General features: G+C 41.0%; 1 protein-coding gene across 3 annotated transcripts in view; it reads left to right on the top strand.

Moving 5' to 3' along the window:
• Positions 1-719: 719 nt before the first annotated feature.
• Positions 720-18389, top strand: part of MANBA (mannosidase beta) — a 45716-nt gene continuing 28046 nt past the window's right edge. For 2 of the 3 annotated variants that reach the window (XM_059844192.1, XM_059844191.1), the window contains exons 1-6: positions 720-933; positions 9988-10082; positions 10573-10678; positions 12554-12724; positions 15366-15489; positions 17889-18064. In XM_059844192.1, the coding sequence (XP_059700175.1) occupies positions 748-933; positions 9988-10082; positions 10573-10678; positions 12554-12724; positions 15366-15489; positions 17889-18064 (858 nt within the window). In that variant the 5' untranslated portion in view covers positions 720-747. Of the gene's footprint in view, positions 934-1194; positions 1225-9987; positions 10083-10572; positions 10679-12553; positions 12725-15365; positions 15490-17888; positions 18065-18389 lie in introns of those variants that run through there. The other variant, XM_059844193.1, reaches the window with a different exon arrangement.

Below are 18389 nucleotides of genomic sequence, written 5' to 3'. Positions count from 1 at the left end.
GGAACTATTTAAAAGCTTGTTAATTCCTGCTTTTGGGCTGTGAATGAAGGGAATTAACCTAGCAAGGGCACACAGGAAAGCTACAGTTTGATTTGAAAACCATACTTCTTGTATGTTCTTTCCTAGGAGCTGATGCTTCTGTACTTTTGCAGAAGAACTTACTGTATTTTTATACACAAAATCCACAGCCCTGCTTTATGAGGAAACCACAGTACTTTGAGATGTCCATGACGTTTGTTACAGTTTTATACGCCTCTGTAATTTTATGGAAAAATGGATGGGGAACTCTGAGGCCGTATAAAAGCCTGACGACTCGACGGAGCCAATAGTGAGAGAACCCACTGCGGTGTTGCCAGAGCTCTTCCTCACCCCTTCCCGCCTCCCTGCTGTTTTCTAGCGCTCCGAATGCATTTGCTGCATCTGAGAGATTCGTAACCGTATTCGAGCTCCTCTTATCGCTGTTCCGCCGTGCCTCTTGGGGGAAAAGAGAAGCCCAACCCGCCCGTTCGCCGGCGTGCCGGGGCAGGGCTGCGCGCTGGCAGCCGCACGCGCCGGTTCGGGAGCGCGGCCCGGCCGTTGCCCCTCGCGCTCCGCGGCCGCCCTCAACCCGAGGCAGCGCTGCCCCGGCCACCCGCAGGCCCCGCGCGCAGCCGCGCTGAACCGCCCTCAGCAGCGCCGCCGTCCTCCTTCCCTTCCTTCTTTCCTTGGAAGCACCGCCCCAGTTCGCCGCTCCGAGCGGCTGTCGTCATGGGTCCCGCCGCGCTGCTGCTGCTGTCGGTGCTGCTGTTGCCGCTGGCGGTGGCCGCGGGCGGCCCCGAGGTGCGCAGCCTGCGGGGGAGCTGGCGGCTCCGCAGCGGGAACGGCTCGGTGTCGCTCCGAGCGGAGGTGCCGGGCTGCGTTCACACCGCGCTGCTCTGCCAGGGCCTCATCCAGGTACGGTACCCCGAGAGCCGGGCCCTGGAGCAGCCCTTCCCGCCGTGGGCGGCCCGCCTCGGAGGGGAGAACCCCGCCCTGCAAAACACAGCTCCGTCCCGGCGGCTGCCCGGCCCCTGCAGGCTTGGTTGGCATCGCCAGGGCAGCAGCCGGGCTTCGTTTGGTGGCTGCAGTGTCCTCAGTCCCGCATAAGGCCGAGGATACAAATGGAAGCTTTGCAGTATGTGGGATTGTGGTTTTGACACGCAGCCAAGGTGCTGGCACCAGATACCTGCAATGCCCTCGCAGCGTGTAAGTCATGTTCACCTATAGTGGTACCTGAAAAGAATGGAAAGTTAAACCCACACTCCTAAAGTTTGACTCATTGATGCAGTAAGTTTAGGGAATTCAGGCCATTAAAAAGCCCTTGTAAAACTTGCAGGGACTATCAGAACAGTGGAGGTAATATACACCCATTCTGCCTAAGGAAAGTATAGTCTGAAACAAATTAAATTTCAAGGACTAACTCTTGTCTTAACACTTTGAAGAACATTTTCTGCTTCTGTTTACACTTGTCTCTGTTAGATTTTTAAATTTATAGAAACACAGCAACCACTTTCTTGGAAAAATGTTTAAAACTGCAGTTGCAGATGGGTACCAAAGTAATCTGATACTAGCATAAGGTGCCTGTGACTCAGACCTGACAAGAAACGTGGCACTAACTGGATCATTGTTGAAATAAGATGCCTTTTTAAAAGGAAACAAGGAAAATGAAACGTGTACCTGGAACAAAGAAATAAAACACAGTGAAGTTAACAAAGTCATTTATAAAGGTGATAAATACAGTTCTGTGCTGGAAAATGTACTGTTGTATGGTGTGAGTATATCATATTACCCCTCCTTTATTGTGGGCCTAATGGTGCAGTGCTTGTGCATCATTTATTTAAAAAACACATTCTGGATGTATGCATTTTGTATTTTTATTTCTTGGGTTTTATCCTTCAGCTTATTATACTCTGATTAAAGTTAGAGAAGTAAAAGGAGAAAGTGACACCATTTGGGCAGGATAATTTTAGCATTTTCTGTGTTGGCACAGGTTGGGAATCCCAGCACTAATAATAGATTCCAAAGAGTGTCACTGCCAGATACAGAGCATCAACATTGGGAAAAGAACTGTGCTGTGAAGGGATAGGCAGAGCTGTGATGATCTGTTGTTTTAACATCTGTGTGCTAAGTGATGTGACATCTTGGACATTGAGAATTAAGGTTTCAGAAGGGCTCTTCTGTAGTTGTCAGATGTGCAGGGGGCAGGGAGACTATGTGGAAGATTGGTGAAAGGGACTGTGCTGGTTTCTCTGATGCAAAAGTGCTCGAGGTGAACTGGACGTCTTGGGTGTTTGGTTGTGTGTGCTGGGAGGTGTTGCTGTAAGAAGTGTGAATAATCATCAGGAGAAACTGTGACCAATGCATTGACTCAGGCACACAAGACAGTGATGTAATGAAAGACTCACATTTAACTACTCACACTAAGTACACTTACAAAGTGAGAAGATGTGATTGCTAATTTAAATGCATTGCTGCAAGCTGACCTGTAATTTAGCAGTATATTTGGAAATGAGGATGGTGAACTCTCCTGTGCCTGGGCAGAATCCCAAGCCTGCACAGAGGCATGAGAGCTTTGTCAGCCAGCTGGGCAGCAGTGGCTGCTTGGCTGATTAAATCAATGATGGTTGGTTGTGGTCACTTAGAACATGTTTGCTTGAATACAAGTAAGAACTTGCTCCAAACACGTGCTGGTACAGCTGGTGGACTGGAAGCTGTTGCCAAGTTGGTGATGTTGCTGTTGAAGTGCTGAGTTAACCAAAATGGTTCACTAGTGTGGTTGCTTGATCTCTGGACTGGACCCAGCTGGTGTCTGGCTAGTTCCAAGCTCAGAATGAGGTAACCTGTTTCTATGTATAGGTGTGTACAGGTAACTCAAGGCCAGCTTAAACCCATTCTTAGTTTAGCAAAGCTCAGCTTACAGAAAGAAGCATTCACACAAATTTGCACTTGGATAACTAAATTGTTTTAAAATCACATTTTTGTTTAAAAGATAGAATGCAGACCGATGCTCCCCAAAACAGGGGAGCAACCTTAGCAGATTTGAAATCTATTTCAGATGGTGTTAAATGCTTTGCATTCTACAAAGCAGCAAGCCTGGGTTGTTTGACTCTTGGAGGGAGTCAGTGATGTCATTGATTATTGTAGTGTGAGGCTTTGTACTCCAGAGGGGGGCTCAGCTGTTCGTCCTGAGGTTCCTTCACTGCAGTGAATGTGACCCAAGGTTTTTAAGTGCAGCTGCCTAAAATCATGTTTCTATATTCCTATTTATACAAGAGCATGCACACTGCCCTAAATGTAGAGGCATAGAGCACTGTTTGCTCCACTTTTTCAGAGTTCATTACCTCTGGAAATCAGCCCTTTATTCTGTTGTGTCAAGTATAGAAGCAGGAGATTTATTATAGATGCCTAAATATAAGTTTTGGTCTTAGTTATTTTTTTCATTTGCTCCTTTTGCTCCTTGCAATGGAACATAGGATCTTTATTCATCTTAATGAAGATGTCACTAGATCAGTAACCCAGCTTGTAATCAAAAGTGGAGATTGATCTGAAAAGCTGTACCAGGAAATAGGAGAACAAAGCTAGTGGCGACAGAATCATTCTGGATAGCAGGACCCCTTCGTTCAGTGACCTGGTGAAATCTACATGCTGTTTTTCTGTGTGATTTGCAAGTGGCAAATCTCACTGCATCCTTTGCTTTTGTACTTGTGAAATTTTCAGTGGGTTAGCACCCGGAACAGAAATTTAAAGCAGAATTTGGAAGGGCCTACTCCAGCAGTGTAGCTTTGTGGGCATCTCACGACGAGGGGAAGGAGGGCAGCAGGGATAAACTGATTAATATTAAGCCTTCAAAACGTGGCTTAGATTGCAAGACTAGGCTGCAAGCAATTTATTTATCATTGTGTGGTTCGTTTCAAATTTAGGTCGACACACAAACTGTTTTTGCACAGGGATGCTCCAGCTGATTGCGTGTCTTTAGTCTTACTTTAATCTGCTGTGCAAGCCATACACTTGAATTGAAAAACATCTCTCTGATGCTGAGGGTTCATTACTCATCTCTCTGGATCCTCTTAGCATTTGTTCTAGAGATATCTTTATTCTGGCTCATAAAATATACATTGGACGAACACGTCTTTCTGAATGCTCCAAATGCACGTGTCTCAAAAAATGCTCTTGGGGAAGACTCTTAAGTTCCCTACCAAAGTATTATTTTCTTTCACATACAATCAATGTAGTTCAAATGCTGGATTAACTATGATAAAAGCTCTAGGGCCAGGAGATTGCATCAGAGTGTGTGTTTGGCTTGATTTAATAGCATTTCATTAAGACACTGTAGCTGTTACTACTATTTTACATTTACATGTAAAATTAAAAAAACACATGAGAAATGCACATAGAGAAGGGTAATAGTCACGCATAAAGTTAGAGCAAAGCTTTGTTTTGAATGCAGACATTTTACAAACTTGCAGTGAATCTTTTACTAACCCTGGGAAAAGACTTGCCAAAACTATTTTGTCTGGAAGTTTTGCTTTTGACCACTGTCAGTGTAGTATTTTCTTTCAGGCACTGTGCTGGTAAGCCATGTGTACTCACAGGTAACTTGCTTACTAAGTCTGTGTGCTGGAAATAGGCATCCTCTACCATATACTGTCCAGGTTCTGCATGGTGCCATTTCTTGCTGGCAGGTGACTCCTGTACATTTCCAGTTCTGAGGAATATGGCTGTTGTAGCTGGATTTTCTCACATGACAGCCGTTTGCATTTATACATAAGGCTGTTCTGTCTTAGTTGTCACTCAGACTTGTAAGGAGTATTACGAGAGGTCTGCAAGTATGATGCTGCTGTAGGGGCTGGGTAACACTACATGTTCTGGCCTGTTAGACAAGGGCATGTGTTTGACAGAGAAGCTAACAGTGCTTTTGGTCATACTTGGATATCAAAATTTATTAGAAGAGACGGAAGTTTATGTACTCGTAGCTGATAGCTCTACATTTTTGGAAAGTGGTGTGGTTTTCTGTAGCTTGTTCTGCATTTGTATAAAATATGGTGTTGTTTATTTTCTGACACTTCATCACAACTTAGATGTTTTTGGAACAAGCCAGGTAGTAATTCCATTTGGTATCCTGTGGTTCTGTTCAGGTTAGGTGGCATTCATTTTTGGAATAGTTGATTATTATATTATTTTCCAGTGAAATACAGGTGCTCTGCTGAACTGTGAGAACACATGTGCAAACATTCAAAACCCTTAGTAAAACTTAGCATAAATATTAAAGGACACTTTATTTTTTCTTTCAAAAGCTTGTGATGTTTAAAGAGGCAAGATTTATAGTGGTCTGTTAAATACATCCAAGTATTCAAGTAATTAAGCAGTGGGTATTACTGTGTTAACTCTTAGTCATATTTGGCCTAGTGTTCTGCTGTGACACATCTTGGACATTAGCAGTGACATTCAGTTTATTGCTTTCTGAGAGAAGCTACTGAAATTCAGTTACTTTAGGAGGAACTTCCAAAACTCACGCTCCGAGGATATGATCCATTCATCTCTGCTCTTAGTTCAGCCTGACTTCAAGCTGTGAAAATTATATAAATGTCCTGACTGCTATCACTTGTGATGTCAAACACATGGGTATAGATAAGTATATATTAACTAATTCAGCTCTCATCTGAAGTTGCCCAGAGCAGAATCATGAAACTGTAAATCATGAAACATCACTTGCAAATTTTATTCTGGTGATCTCTTCAGAATTTTTTTACAGTGTACATGATAAAATATCATCAGAGTTAATTTCTAAGAGAAGAGCATGTAAGGTGGCTTCAAATTAGACTATAACAAAAGCAGGGTAAGGCAAAGGAATCTGGGTTTTTTTTTTGTTTGTTTGTTTGTTTGTTTTTTTCTCTTTATTAAATTTCGTTTTATTTCATGCAGATCTTCCACCTGGGTACAGCTGACTCTGTCTGGTGTCATTCAGGTGTTTGTTTGTGCCTTGCCCCTCAGAACTCCTGGGTCCTGGGTGACCAGGAGGTGTCCTGTCTTTGGGCCAGGGTATGCCCACTTGCTTGCTCCCTTGGACTTGGAGCCTCACTTCTCATATTTTCATATCTCATCCACTTCCTGCTTAAGAGGAGATGCTCTTAGGTTATATCACTGTGGCTTTTCAATATCCCCTTAAAATCATTGCAAGGAGAAGCTTCCATCTGGGCACTGGCAGGTCTTTCATTGTAGTGCTGCCAGTGCTTTTGAAGTCCTGCTGAAGTCCTGTTAGCCGACCTGGAAATTGCTTCCTTTTGATGATCTGTAGCAGGGCTTTTAGCCTCCTCTTAGGAGGTGATTTGCTGCTTGCTTACAGCGTTGAGACTGGGAGCAGGGAACAAACAGGCAGGCAGCTTGAATACTTCAGATTTTTCCCCAAATTGCAGGGAGCAGGAAAATGCAAGGCTGTTATGTTTGGTGGGATCTAAAAATAGCTATAGTTGACTCCACCCCTCTCTGAATTGCTTCCAGGAACACACAGAGCTGTTGAGCTATTGAATGTGAAGTGTATTTAATAGATGTGCAGCCCATTTCCTACCATCTTTCAGTTTCTCCCTGTGCCTTTAAGTGCTTTAAATTTGTCCTTTTTTTTGGAAGCACTTTCCTGAACTAAGCCTTTCATTTTGATGTGAAATGATTTAATGTGGGATGAAATTCTGTTTCATGGAAATCCAAACAATTTGACTTACATGGTTACATCTTCCAGCACTCAGAACAGTTGTATTTAATAATGGAAAAGTCAATAACCTCACAAGTGTATTGGCAAAGTAATTCTGCTTTCTTAGAGGACTTTGTTTTGATCATGCGTTTCTCCTAAACCTTGAGAATTGTCTTAAAAGCTTGAACGTTGCCACGACTGATTTTACAGCACTCAACATCTGTCATGTTTAAAATGGCTGACCAGCTATTAGCATTTAACAGCTTTTATGTGATGTATGAGCTGTCTTACTGGTTAGGTAGCAATGATATCAGTAAACTGTTAAGTTTTACAGGAAGGTACACGGAACTGTGAGCTTTCCTTCCAAAGGGTGGATGCCTGTGAGTCAGAAGGGCTGATTTGCTCTTTCTATGACACCTATTTTAGCAGTCAATGCACTTCTTGAAGTTTGAAGGCTTTAGACTAGTAAAGAAGAAGGCTCCTTCAGTAAAAAGGATCTTCACTATATTCTGAGATTTAAACATGTCACTTTGTAAGCTCCGTTTGGCAATGATTTTTGCCTCTGATAAAATATTCCTGCATTTCTGCTGCTAGACAACCAGTTTTGTGTTTTCCAGAAGTCAGGACTTTGTTCATTAACATCTCGGTATCTGTGCTTTTGTGGGAGAAATGGTGCAGGTTTCTTTTGTGCATCTTTGCTGAGGCACTGATGTTGATTGTTTGACCATTAACCAAATGGCTTTACAGTCTGCTGTTGGTAGTGCATTTGCAACTTTCCTCTCACGCCTTTTGTTAGATATTTCACACATACAAGTGGCAAATATTGAAATTTAACATGCACATTTTTCAAAGCATAATGTGAAATAAAATAGTATGTAATGTTAAATACGAATATGTATGTATATGTAAATATATATAAGATGGTATATAATGTTAAAGCAAGACTGTTGTTAAAAATGTGCTTTTTAAAGTACATATTGTGGGGTTTCATGGTCTCTGACATTCTATGCTTGCCTCTGATTATCTCAGTACAATGATCTTAGTGAAGTTTCTTTTATGAGCCTAAATTTTGCATATTAATATGCATTTCTTGGCTTTAACTTTTGCATCTCAATAAAAGTCTGAGATATATTCCACAAAAGTAATGGGATGAATGTCTTAAAATTCAGTGATAGTCCTCTAAGCTCATGATGATGTAACTATTAGAAAATACACTGTATTATCAATACAGAGGTCACAGTTTTACTCAGGTGACAAGGCTTTTCCTTTTTGACTCTTCCCTTGTAGTAAGAAATTTGATAGAGCATAGCAGGGTGACACCTTTCCCTCTGTATGAGCCCAAGGAATGATGTTTGTATTGCTGTAGGACTCCAGAAGGGTCTGTGCTGCTGAGGAGAGTCACTTAGATGTTAAGATTTTGTTCTGCTACGTAAATAGGTTTATGTGTTTATTATGGAACCTGACTCTCTTAGTTGTAAAACATATATGAGGTACAAGACCATGTTTTTTCAGAAGACTTCAAATTCTAAATGTTGTAACTATGCATACTGACTCCTGAAATGGGGAGAAAAATTAAGTTCCAGCAAGTAGGAAAAAAAAAAAAAAAAAAAAAAGCTGGGCAGATTTTCTTCAGTGTGACTGAGGATATTCAGGGTGGTTAGTTAAGCGTGTTGGTACTGTTAGAACACTCCTGTCAAAGCAAACCCTAACGCAGCTCCCCTCTCTCTGCCACGACTCTCCGGGTTGAGTCATGCAGGCCGAAGGAGATTGGCCTTTGTTTGGGGCAGCAGCTCAGCCGTGCAGCTGCTGCAGGGGCTGCAATGGGGCTGGCAGGCTGGGACCTGGGCACCAGCACTGTGACACAGCATGGGACACTGCCTGTCTGCTCTCTGACACGGCATGGGACACTGCCTGTCTGCTCTCTGACACGGCATGGGACACTGCCTGTCTGCTCTCTGACATAGGAGGGGACACTGCCTGTCTGCTCTCTGACACGGCATGGGACACTGCCTGTCTGCTCTCTGACACGGCATGGGACACTGCCTGTCTGCTCTCTGACATAGGAGGGGACACTGCCTGTCTGCTCTCTGACACGGCATGGGACACTGCCTGTCTGCTCTCTGACACGGCATGGGACACTGCCTGTCTGCTCTCTGACATAGGAGGGGACACTGCCTGTCTGCTCTCTGACACGGCATGGGACACTGCCTGTCTGCTCTCTGACACGGCATGGGACACTGCCTGTCTGCTCTCTGACACGGCATGGGACACTGCCTGTCTGCTCTCTGACATAGGAGGGGACACTGCCTGTCTGCTCTCTGACACAGGAGGGGACACTGCCTGTCTGCTCTCTGACACGGCATGGGACACTGCCTGTCTGCTCTCTGACATAGGAGGGGACACTGCCTGTCTGCTCTCTGACACGGCATGGGACACTGCCTGTCTGCTCTCTGACACGGCATGGGACACTGCCTGTCTGCTCTCTGACACAGGAGGGGACCTTTCTGCTGCCTTTGTGTGAGGTGTGAGGCTGTGGGGTGTCAGGTCCTTTAAGCTGGGTGAGAGACATGGTGACCCACTGTAAGGTAATAAATACAGCATGAAGCCAGAAAGGCCAAGCATGTAGCTCAGATCAACCGTGCCTTCTGTTCTTCCTAGGTAGTGTGGTTAAAGGGAGAAGGACACCTTTGGTGTAAATGCAATACTATTCTCTAAAGTAGTCATTTAGTTTTTTACCAAAACCAGAATGGTGTTGCTTCTCCTTCTCTTTCTCCATCCCTCCACAAAGAACAATTTCATTTATCCTTACCACAAGAAGTCTAGCTGACAGGGAACAACTGGATTATTTGCAATAACTTTAAACTAGAGATTTGTTCACTGCTGTCCCTAGAGGCCTAAAATGCTGTTTCTCTGCCTCTTAAAATCCTATTAGTCTTACTTTCTCCATAATTATGAGGGTGATCCTGTTTCTGTTCCTCTCATTAAGTCACAAGCTCTCTGGATTTATTGGTTAATTTCCAGACCAGTAATTTCTTCTGTAAAAACAAATCCAGCTACTTCTAGTTTGAGTGATTATAGCAGACAGGGTTTTGAGCTATATAAATAAAGTCAAATATTACTAAAGCTTTGCTTTCATGTAAAATTTTAAGGGTGAAGAGGAGCATCAGGACTAAACTAAGGTAGATTTTGCATTTGCAGACTGACTGAAATAAGAAGTGTTCATCTAATGGATATTGTGAAGCTAAATAAATAATGTAATTTTCTTTTTGTTGGTCTGTTACTAGGATCCATACTATAGATTTAATGATGTGGCGTACAGATGGATCTCACTAGATAACTGGACTTACAGCAGGACATTCAAAACTCCTTTTGATATCAGGTATGCAGTAAAGATATGTCTAAAATAGTTGTGAGCCACCTTTCATGCAGAATTGCAAGTTAATCCATCCACTCAAAATCTGCTTAATACTTTTGTATCTGATAAATTATGCAATCACGTGCAGCTGCAAAGCTGTTGCTACAGAACACTTCAATTGTTGCTTTTTTCTTTTTTTTTTTTTAATTGATTGTTAAAAATTACTTATGAATTGTCAGCTGGAAAAAGATAGTACGTAGGCTAATTGAAAGCTATCCTGTCTAATATCTGGTGGGTATGTGAACCTGATGTGTTCTTGAACATGCTGACTTGAGCTACTTTAGCTGTCATCTTAATTTGACTATTTAAAGGTACAGTGTAGCTACACTGAGTCAAAAGTAGCTGAAGCATCTGCTGGTATAATAGTGATACACGTTTTTACATTGTCTGTGTCCTGTGTGTTTTTAACTCTAGGTATTCTGACAGTTTTTCACATGTGTGTTTTCTTTTGTAGAAAGTGGCAGAAAGTGAATTTGGTGTTCGAGGGAGTAGATACAGTAGCACAGATCCTGCTCAACAATGTCACTCTCGGGAGAACAGACAACATGTTCAACAGATACGTAAGTAATGTGTTTATTTCTGTTTATTTCTGCTTCTGTGCTTTCTTCAAAGTCCTTTTGTTCTGAGCACTTCCAGTGCATTCAAGTACCCATAAAAGTAGGTGCTTGGATGCAGAAAGTATTGACTTGAGGACTGTGTAATCAGGTAAATGTTAGGAACGGAAGTGTATTTACCTTTTCACTAGCAACAGGGTCATATCTAGAGGTGAATGTGCCTTGTCCTAAATGAGAGGGCCAATGCAAGAGGATCAATTCAGCTAATAATGTCTTGCTTCTTGGGATCTGTCCCAGCTCCAAGAAAATGTAAGCTTAAATCTGTTTTATTAGCTGTAAATCTGCTTACTAATTGGTGTTAGAATGGTTTACATGTCAATACTGCAATGAAAATGCACGTGCCTGTGTGTGTTTTCATGCTTTTGGTTTTTAAAGAGGGTGGTTTATTTTTAATATGGCACTTTGGATAACATTGTCTTGCATTTTTGAGCTTCGCTTATGTCAACATGAAAGTATTCATTATGGAATGATCTTGAGAGTGGCAAAAACATTCAAACTAATTTTATAGTTTTAAAATACTTAATTATTCTGGTATTAGCATAAGGAGCAATTCTTGCTTTTATCTTAATCAAAAAATCTGAGGAGTTAAAGGAAGATTGATAGTGGAATAACTGAATTACAAATGAAATCTGGTGTCTCCATATCTCAGCATTTAACATTCTGGCAGGTTTTATTGTAGAAGCAGTGGACTGAGACATAAGACATTCTGCCACCTGGGTCTGTGTGACCTAGGACAAACCACTTAGTTTCTCTTTGACTTACTTTTACCATCAGTGAAATCAGAAATTTTGTGGAGAGTTTATGAAATTGTAATTATTTACTGTTTGCAGAGTATCTAAAGGCTTGTCAGTAGCAGGCTCTGAAAGTTAGGAAGTGGTATTATTTTGTCCATATTTCTGCAACTTAATTTTGTATCAGATTGTAACAAGTCATGAAATGGCCTTCACTGTAAAACCAGCGTGTACTGCATTAAATTGAGTCCGGGGTTACTGTGACCCCGGCTTGTGCCTTATTCACCTGTTCCACATGGAAACAACATCTGCAGGAAGGACTCTCTGAAGGCTCTAGATTGGGGAATGCTATTTGCTTTCTAATATCCTGCTGCATGCTGCAGGAATAAGTGATTCTAGCAGGGCTGCTCCCAAATTAAAGAAAAATGGCCAAGACTTGGCTTTTCACAAATGTGCACTCTGAGGAATAAATGGAACCATTGGAACCATATTGTCTTGATAGCACAGGATAATTCTGAAATGGAACATTTCTTCTGTTCTCCAGCCACACTGAAGGGGATTTCGTGACCTAGTGAGGCAGCCCCCAAATGCTTCATTTGGTGCTGGTGTAGAATGTGTGTCTTACATTTGGGCAATTAGAATGCAACTCATTCCATTTTGGGGAATGAACTACAGCTTTGCAGCATTCATGGACAAGGCAACTCAATGTCTTGTGGTGGATGAGCTGGCAGCACAGCGTGAGCTGGAAGCACTCCTGTATGGAGCAGCTCTCTGAGTTGGAATAATGTGTCTTTCCAAAGATGCAGATGGGTTCTGGATGAGGAATGAGGGTAAAGATTCTCTTGCTGTCCTTGTCCTTCAAGTACTTCTCTGTGCAAGCAAAGTGCTGCAGCCTGCAATGAGAGCTTGATGTGAAGAAAGCGGTTTGTCCCGAAACATCTTTTCTTTCAAAACCAGAGCACGCTGAGACTGTATTTCAAAAGCTTTTGAATAATATATGTATGGTATTAAAATCCCCATGTAATAGTGATTATAAATCTCATAGAGAAATGTCAGCACTGTAATGATTTTTTTCTGTGTTGTGTCCTAGAGCTTTGATATTACCAGTGTGATCCAGGAGGTCAATTTCGTTGAGGTCCGTTTCTTGTCAGCCATTTCATACGCAGCAGAGCAGAGCAGATGTCACAAAGCACACAGCATCCCCCCGGCATGCCCTCCACCTGTGCAGAAAGGAGAGTGCCACGTTAATTTCATCAGAAAGGTAGGGGCAGAATTGTCTGTCTCTGGCTTCAGGCTGGGAAAGAAGAATGCACCACAAGCTGTCCTTACAGTTGTATTCTGAAACCTGCAATGTTTTTTTATAAGTAGGGCATATTTTTCATTGCAGCTTCCTTCTCCCATCCCCCCCAGAAACCTGTAGTCTTGTATGTTGACAATACGGGAGGCGTGAGAAGGCCAGGCTTCATATCTATGTGATAAGAATGTTTAAAAGCCTGTTTTCATCAAAGAGTCAGCAAGGACACTTGGTGCTAAGAGGGCAGGATAGCATTGGGAAATGTGTAATCATTCCATTTTGATCCACTGGGTGGGTTTAGCAATGTATGCTGACAATAGAGTTCACTGTTGCAAATACCAGTGTGTTACAACCAAGGCTGTAAAAATCTCATCCAAGCAGCTTTTTGAGTGTTTGCTCTTGTGCTGTGCTATTTATACTGGGCAGCTCTGGCATGTCCCAAGAAGTGTTATCTAACAGGGAACCTGTTCTCCTCTTATTCATGTTGTGAAGTGTGACTTATATGTACATATTCAATGAAAACAACAGTGTAATATAAATGAAGGAAACTCAGAAACTTTGATTTAAGAAATGGCTTCTTTGTGATAAAATAACTCAGGGCAAACTGTCATTTGAGTAGCGTCTCAAGTATTTCTGAGAGCTTTGCAGCAGATAGAGGCAATGTCTAGATGATCTTATTTTCTAATTTCTCTTTTTGGGAGTTTTTGCATATTTACCTCCTCTTAAATGCTTTTCTTGATAATTATTTTCAAACTTTCTAATAAAGTCCTTCTAGAGTCTCCTCAAAAATGACTAGGATTCTGTAAATCTTGTATTTAAAATTGGATATAATTTCCTTTAAAATTTATTAATGTAAACATGCACTCCATGTTGTCCTGGAAAGATCCTTTAGGATTAAGATGATGTCTTTATTTCTGCTTGCTGCTACTTTTATTTTCTCTACATTTTAGAAAGTTCATTAGTTCTTTTGAGTCCTCTGTGTTTCTCAGAAATCAGTGCAAGGAGAGGCTTGGAAGGAATAGGGCACTTACTCAACTGTAGTCTTATTTATAGAGCAAAAGAGACCTGGAATGATTTTATGCTTCACTGAACTATACCTTTGAATTTGGTAGAAAGTATCCTAGTGCTTTTTCCTCAAATGAATTTTTTGACTGTACTTGGAATTCAAAATGTTTCTGGAAATTTCTGAAGCAGTTTCCACGTATTGGCAGCAACAGCAGCTATGTCACATCTAAAACTAAATAAACATACTAGGACATTGCTATAAGCTGGTTGCTTCCCATCTGAAAGTAATGGAGAGCTATTTACACATTTCAGGTGCAGTATTAAGTGCAGTAACCTTACCTAAATCTGAGTAGGAGTTTGTGGCAGAGCACAAACCTGTCACTGCCAATGTACCCCAGTGATACAGGCATATTGTTCTTGTGCTGTACTGTTACTGATAGCTGTCTCTGCAGTGTTTTTAGTGAAACCTGCCAATCTGTCAGTGGTTCATTTGTTTATTTTTTATAAAGGGAAAATTACTTCCAATTGGACATGTTTTCTAAGAACATGTTATCCCTGATTTTCTGTTTGAATTAGGTGCAGTGTTTGCTTCCTGGAAGGCTCTTTTGCAGTTTGATAGACAGGGAGGCTGACTGGCAATGCAAGGGATAGGCCAGGCTTGTGCAATGTGGTTTGCCCAAATTAGTATGCCTTGGCTGTAAGTTATTAGTCTCTAAATTTAGAACTGTGTGTCACTGTACAAGACTTTAGGAGATCTATTGTATTTGCTTTGGGGCCTGGGGCTGTGTGAAACTTGGAGGGCAGCTGAATAGATGTTGTCAAGGGATTTGTTAAGTAGAGGTCTGACCAGGTTTGAAAACAGCTAAATGGAAATTAGTGTACGTACTTCTCTGCCTGACCAGCATTTTATAATTCTGACAGTTATTCTGATGTTAGTACCAGAACTAAGCTACTTCTCAACCATGTTTTTGTTCCCTTTGTTTTTGTATAAGAGAACTATAAAAACGGGAGAAGCAGTGAACATGACTGAACTACACAAATACTCCAGACATATCCATTTCTTTCCTTGTATTACTCTGTGGTGTTAAAACTAAAAATAGGAGATAAACTATTTCATGTATGGTTTGTAATTTGAAACTTTTCTTCTAGAATACTGTAACATTTCTAATTGCCAGTTTTCTGCTTAGTTAGTCTTTTAGGTATACAATTAAATACTGACATTACAAACTAAGATAATTCACAGCTCAATTGAGAGTAATCTCCTGGATTGTTTTTTTGATCTTTACTGTTTGGGGTTTTGTTGGTGTTTTTTTAGTGGTGTGCTAAGTGTTGTTTTGCTCTTTTAGTAATACAAAATTTCTCCATACTTGGACATTTACTACAAAATTTAATTTTTTGTATAATACAGGTAGTAGCAGCAAAGTTCTGGTTGTGAAGCAAGAAAAAAATACTGTAGGGTCTTCTGGATTTATGGAAACCAGAAAAATTATTTTAGTGCATGTCAATATTTTATTCCCAGATAGCAAATGTCTTTTATTTCTAGCATGGCATCAATGTCTGTGTGAAAAACAGGCATTTGTAACATAATCATTCTGTTTTCCAGGAGCAATGTTCATTTAGTTGGGACTGGGGCCCTTCTTTTCCCACTCAGGGAATCTGGAAAGATGTTAGGATTGAGGCCTATAACCATTATCACCTGATTTATTTTTCTACAACGCCTCTCTTTGGTAAGTCTCTTATTTCATCTTGTTATTGGTTTCACCTTTAGAATACAAACCATTTTATTGGTAAGCCAAATTAACTGTCAGGTAGGAAATGTTCTTTGGGTTTTTTATGACTTTGTGTGTAGTTCTTTCCAGAACACACTTTTTTTAGGTATTGAAACAGTACTTTAGTACAAACAATAACTGTTAAAAGTGTTAGAATTCAGGATCTTTTTTTGCTTAAAATCCCTGAATAACTGCAGAAATAAATGTAGTATAATTGAGATTAGCACCTGTTCTTTGGTTTTGAAAAATTTCCTTTCCATTGGCATGCTTTTTCACCAAAACTCTCTGTAAATATGTCTCACTTTCATCTCACTTTCATTTCAAACAAAGGCAAAGCTGCTATGGGAATTCGGTTTTGTGTTGGAAGGACAAATGCACAGTGAGCAGAGTTCGAAGAGTGCTAAGTTTTCAGGACACAACATGAAGTTTGAGAGTGAAAAGCAGTTGTGCTATGCAAGGATAATTGTTAAAGCTGCAATTGGAGAGGATAACCTCCTGCATTCTTGTACCTAACTTACCAAACCGGTTTCCTCTCTTGCAGTGGTCTCTGATTTTCCTCTCTTTTGTCCTGAAGATCATTGCAGCTGTGCAAAAGTAGTTAATTTTCCCTTGAAACTTTCTGCAAATGGTGATATGCCCAGTTGTAGACCACCCATATGGTTTTTTTCACTGCCTGTTGAGCCCAGTGGAGTATAGGCTAGCACCTGGGTCCTCTGCACTGGGGTGAATTTTGGCCCTTGGGAATAGATTTGTTGTGCATGAATCAAAGAGGAAGATATCACTCCATGGCTGTCCTGAAATAGCTGCAGGTCTTAAATATAATTGACGTTACTGGAATTTCCTTGGAAAGCCCCAGCACAGACTGTGTGCTTTCTGAAATTTAGTTACAGTAGAAATCTTTTCTGGTCCCTCCCACATTCCCACAACTCCACCTTCTGGTAGGTAAAGTCTTGCTCTCTGGGTAAGTGGAGAGAGCAAACCTCTTTCCTTCAGCAGAGTGGCTTGGAACCAGAGCAAGAGCTTATTAGTATTCAAACATAATAATGTTTGGAAAAGAAAGAGTAAATGAACAACCTGAATTTAAGCTGCATATGTACTTCTATTGTTCATCAGATTTAGTGCCATAGCTTTCTGACCACTGAGTCTGTGAAAGATTCATTGTTCTTGGTTTCTCTGCCAAGACCCCACAGTTCAGGCATTTAGGAATGGGTTGGAATTTCTATATGCTTTTGTAAGGGAGGAAGAATGCACTATAATGTCTGACCTTCGTAGGGTGGGTACTTTTTAACCTTTTCCGCATTTCAGAAAATTGGTCTTCACTGGGTAATGCTGGGTGTAATAGAAACTTGGGAACTCGATCATTGCTCTTCATTCTATGAAAAACAGTGAAAATCACACCAGGGCTGAATGCAATTCTTTGTTTTTTGGAGTGAGCTCTCTTTCTCTTGTGAGCAAGGAGAGCTAGACTATATAAATGAAAAGAGAAAGCAAGTTATTAGTAATTTGGGTATACAAAATGTGTCTTAGTTCTAGTTCTCCTTGTTTTCTGTTTTGTTTGCTTTTGCTTATATGTTAATCTGCAATATTTGAAGTATAGGATTAGCCAGGCTGTGTTAGTAGCTAGGCAATTCAACTGCTCAAGTTAGTGGGAAATTTACACATAGATCTTGAGTACCCTTGACCCTGGCTCTCCTTATTCAGTAAGCTCTGTAAAAGAGAGGATGCTCTGTGGTAACTTCAGAGAGATCTCAGGGAAGTCATTAACTTGTTTCTTTCACGACACATGGGTGGGAGAAGGGACATAAAGATATAGCCTGTCAAGTCTAGACACACTGGGCCCAATTCATCCCCAGTGTAGCTCCATTCATTTTGTCCAGTGAGTCTGGGATGAATTCAGCTCGTTTTCCGTTAATACTGTTTTTGTTTCATTGACAAAAGTGATTGTACTGGCTTGTGATACAATCTTTCCCAAAGAGTACCATGTTCATATGAGTGCTGACTAAAAGCAAATACAATGTCTGTGGGAGTTGGTGGGAAAAAATTCCTTCCTAATGAAGTGACTGGTGTCAAGGTCTCTGACTTTTTACAGAGCTCTGAAAAAAAAAGGCTGGATGGCTTTTGAATTAAAAAAAGAGTTAAAAAACATAAATCATATTGCATTGTTCTATTCCATTGGACTCAGATGTCAAACACACTAAATAAGCAGATTAACCATGTAGGCTGGTTCAGACACAGCTTGAAAATTGTTAAATTTAATCTTATGTTTTTGCATTTTTTCTTTAATGAAAGATCATTTTAACTAATAAGTATATAAACATAATTCTTAAATTCCCTTTTTTTTCTCCCTCTTCACATAGTAAAGAGTACTCAGCAGTGGTGTCTTGAAGTCGAGTCTATTTTTGATGTTGTCAGCTCCAAGCCAATTGCAGGTCTTGTGACTGTGAACATTCCCAAGTTACAAACACAGCAAACGTTCAGTGTGAAGCTTCAACCTGGAGAAGGCAGCATTGTGCAGCTTGTAAACATCAACAAGGTAAAGAGGTGTGTGTGGAGAGCTAGTTCAGCTGCAAAATGTTTCCCCTGGTTTCCAGTGTGACTTTTTGCCTCCATGCCAGTTTTGGGCCTCCTTCCCATTCCTTACTGTGTTCCTGACTTTTAACAACAGTTCTGTATCCCTTACAGGGTAGGAGAACAGTTCTTGTCCTGTCTAAAATCTGATGTTTGTGGAGCTATGTAGCTCACTGCCAAAAGGTGATGAAGCCTTAGGAAAAGGTCACATAATCACTGGCCACTGTTAAATGACTTTTTTGAGTTATTTAGGTAAATAACCTTTGGGTACCCTGTGTCACTTCACTTCA

Source organism: Haemorhous mexicanus, chromosome 4 (assembly GCF_027477595.1).
Source record: "Haemorhous mexicanus isolate bHaeMex1 chromosome 4, bHaeMex1.pri, whole genome shotgun sequence".
In the NCBI taxonomy this organism is placed as follows: domain Eukaryota; kingdom Metazoa; phylum Chordata; class Aves; order Passeriformes; family Fringillidae; genus Haemorhous; species Haemorhous mexicanus.
The sequence above is the reverse complement of the archived record's forward strand: the minus strand, read 5'-3'. Positions and strand labels throughout refer to the sequence as shown.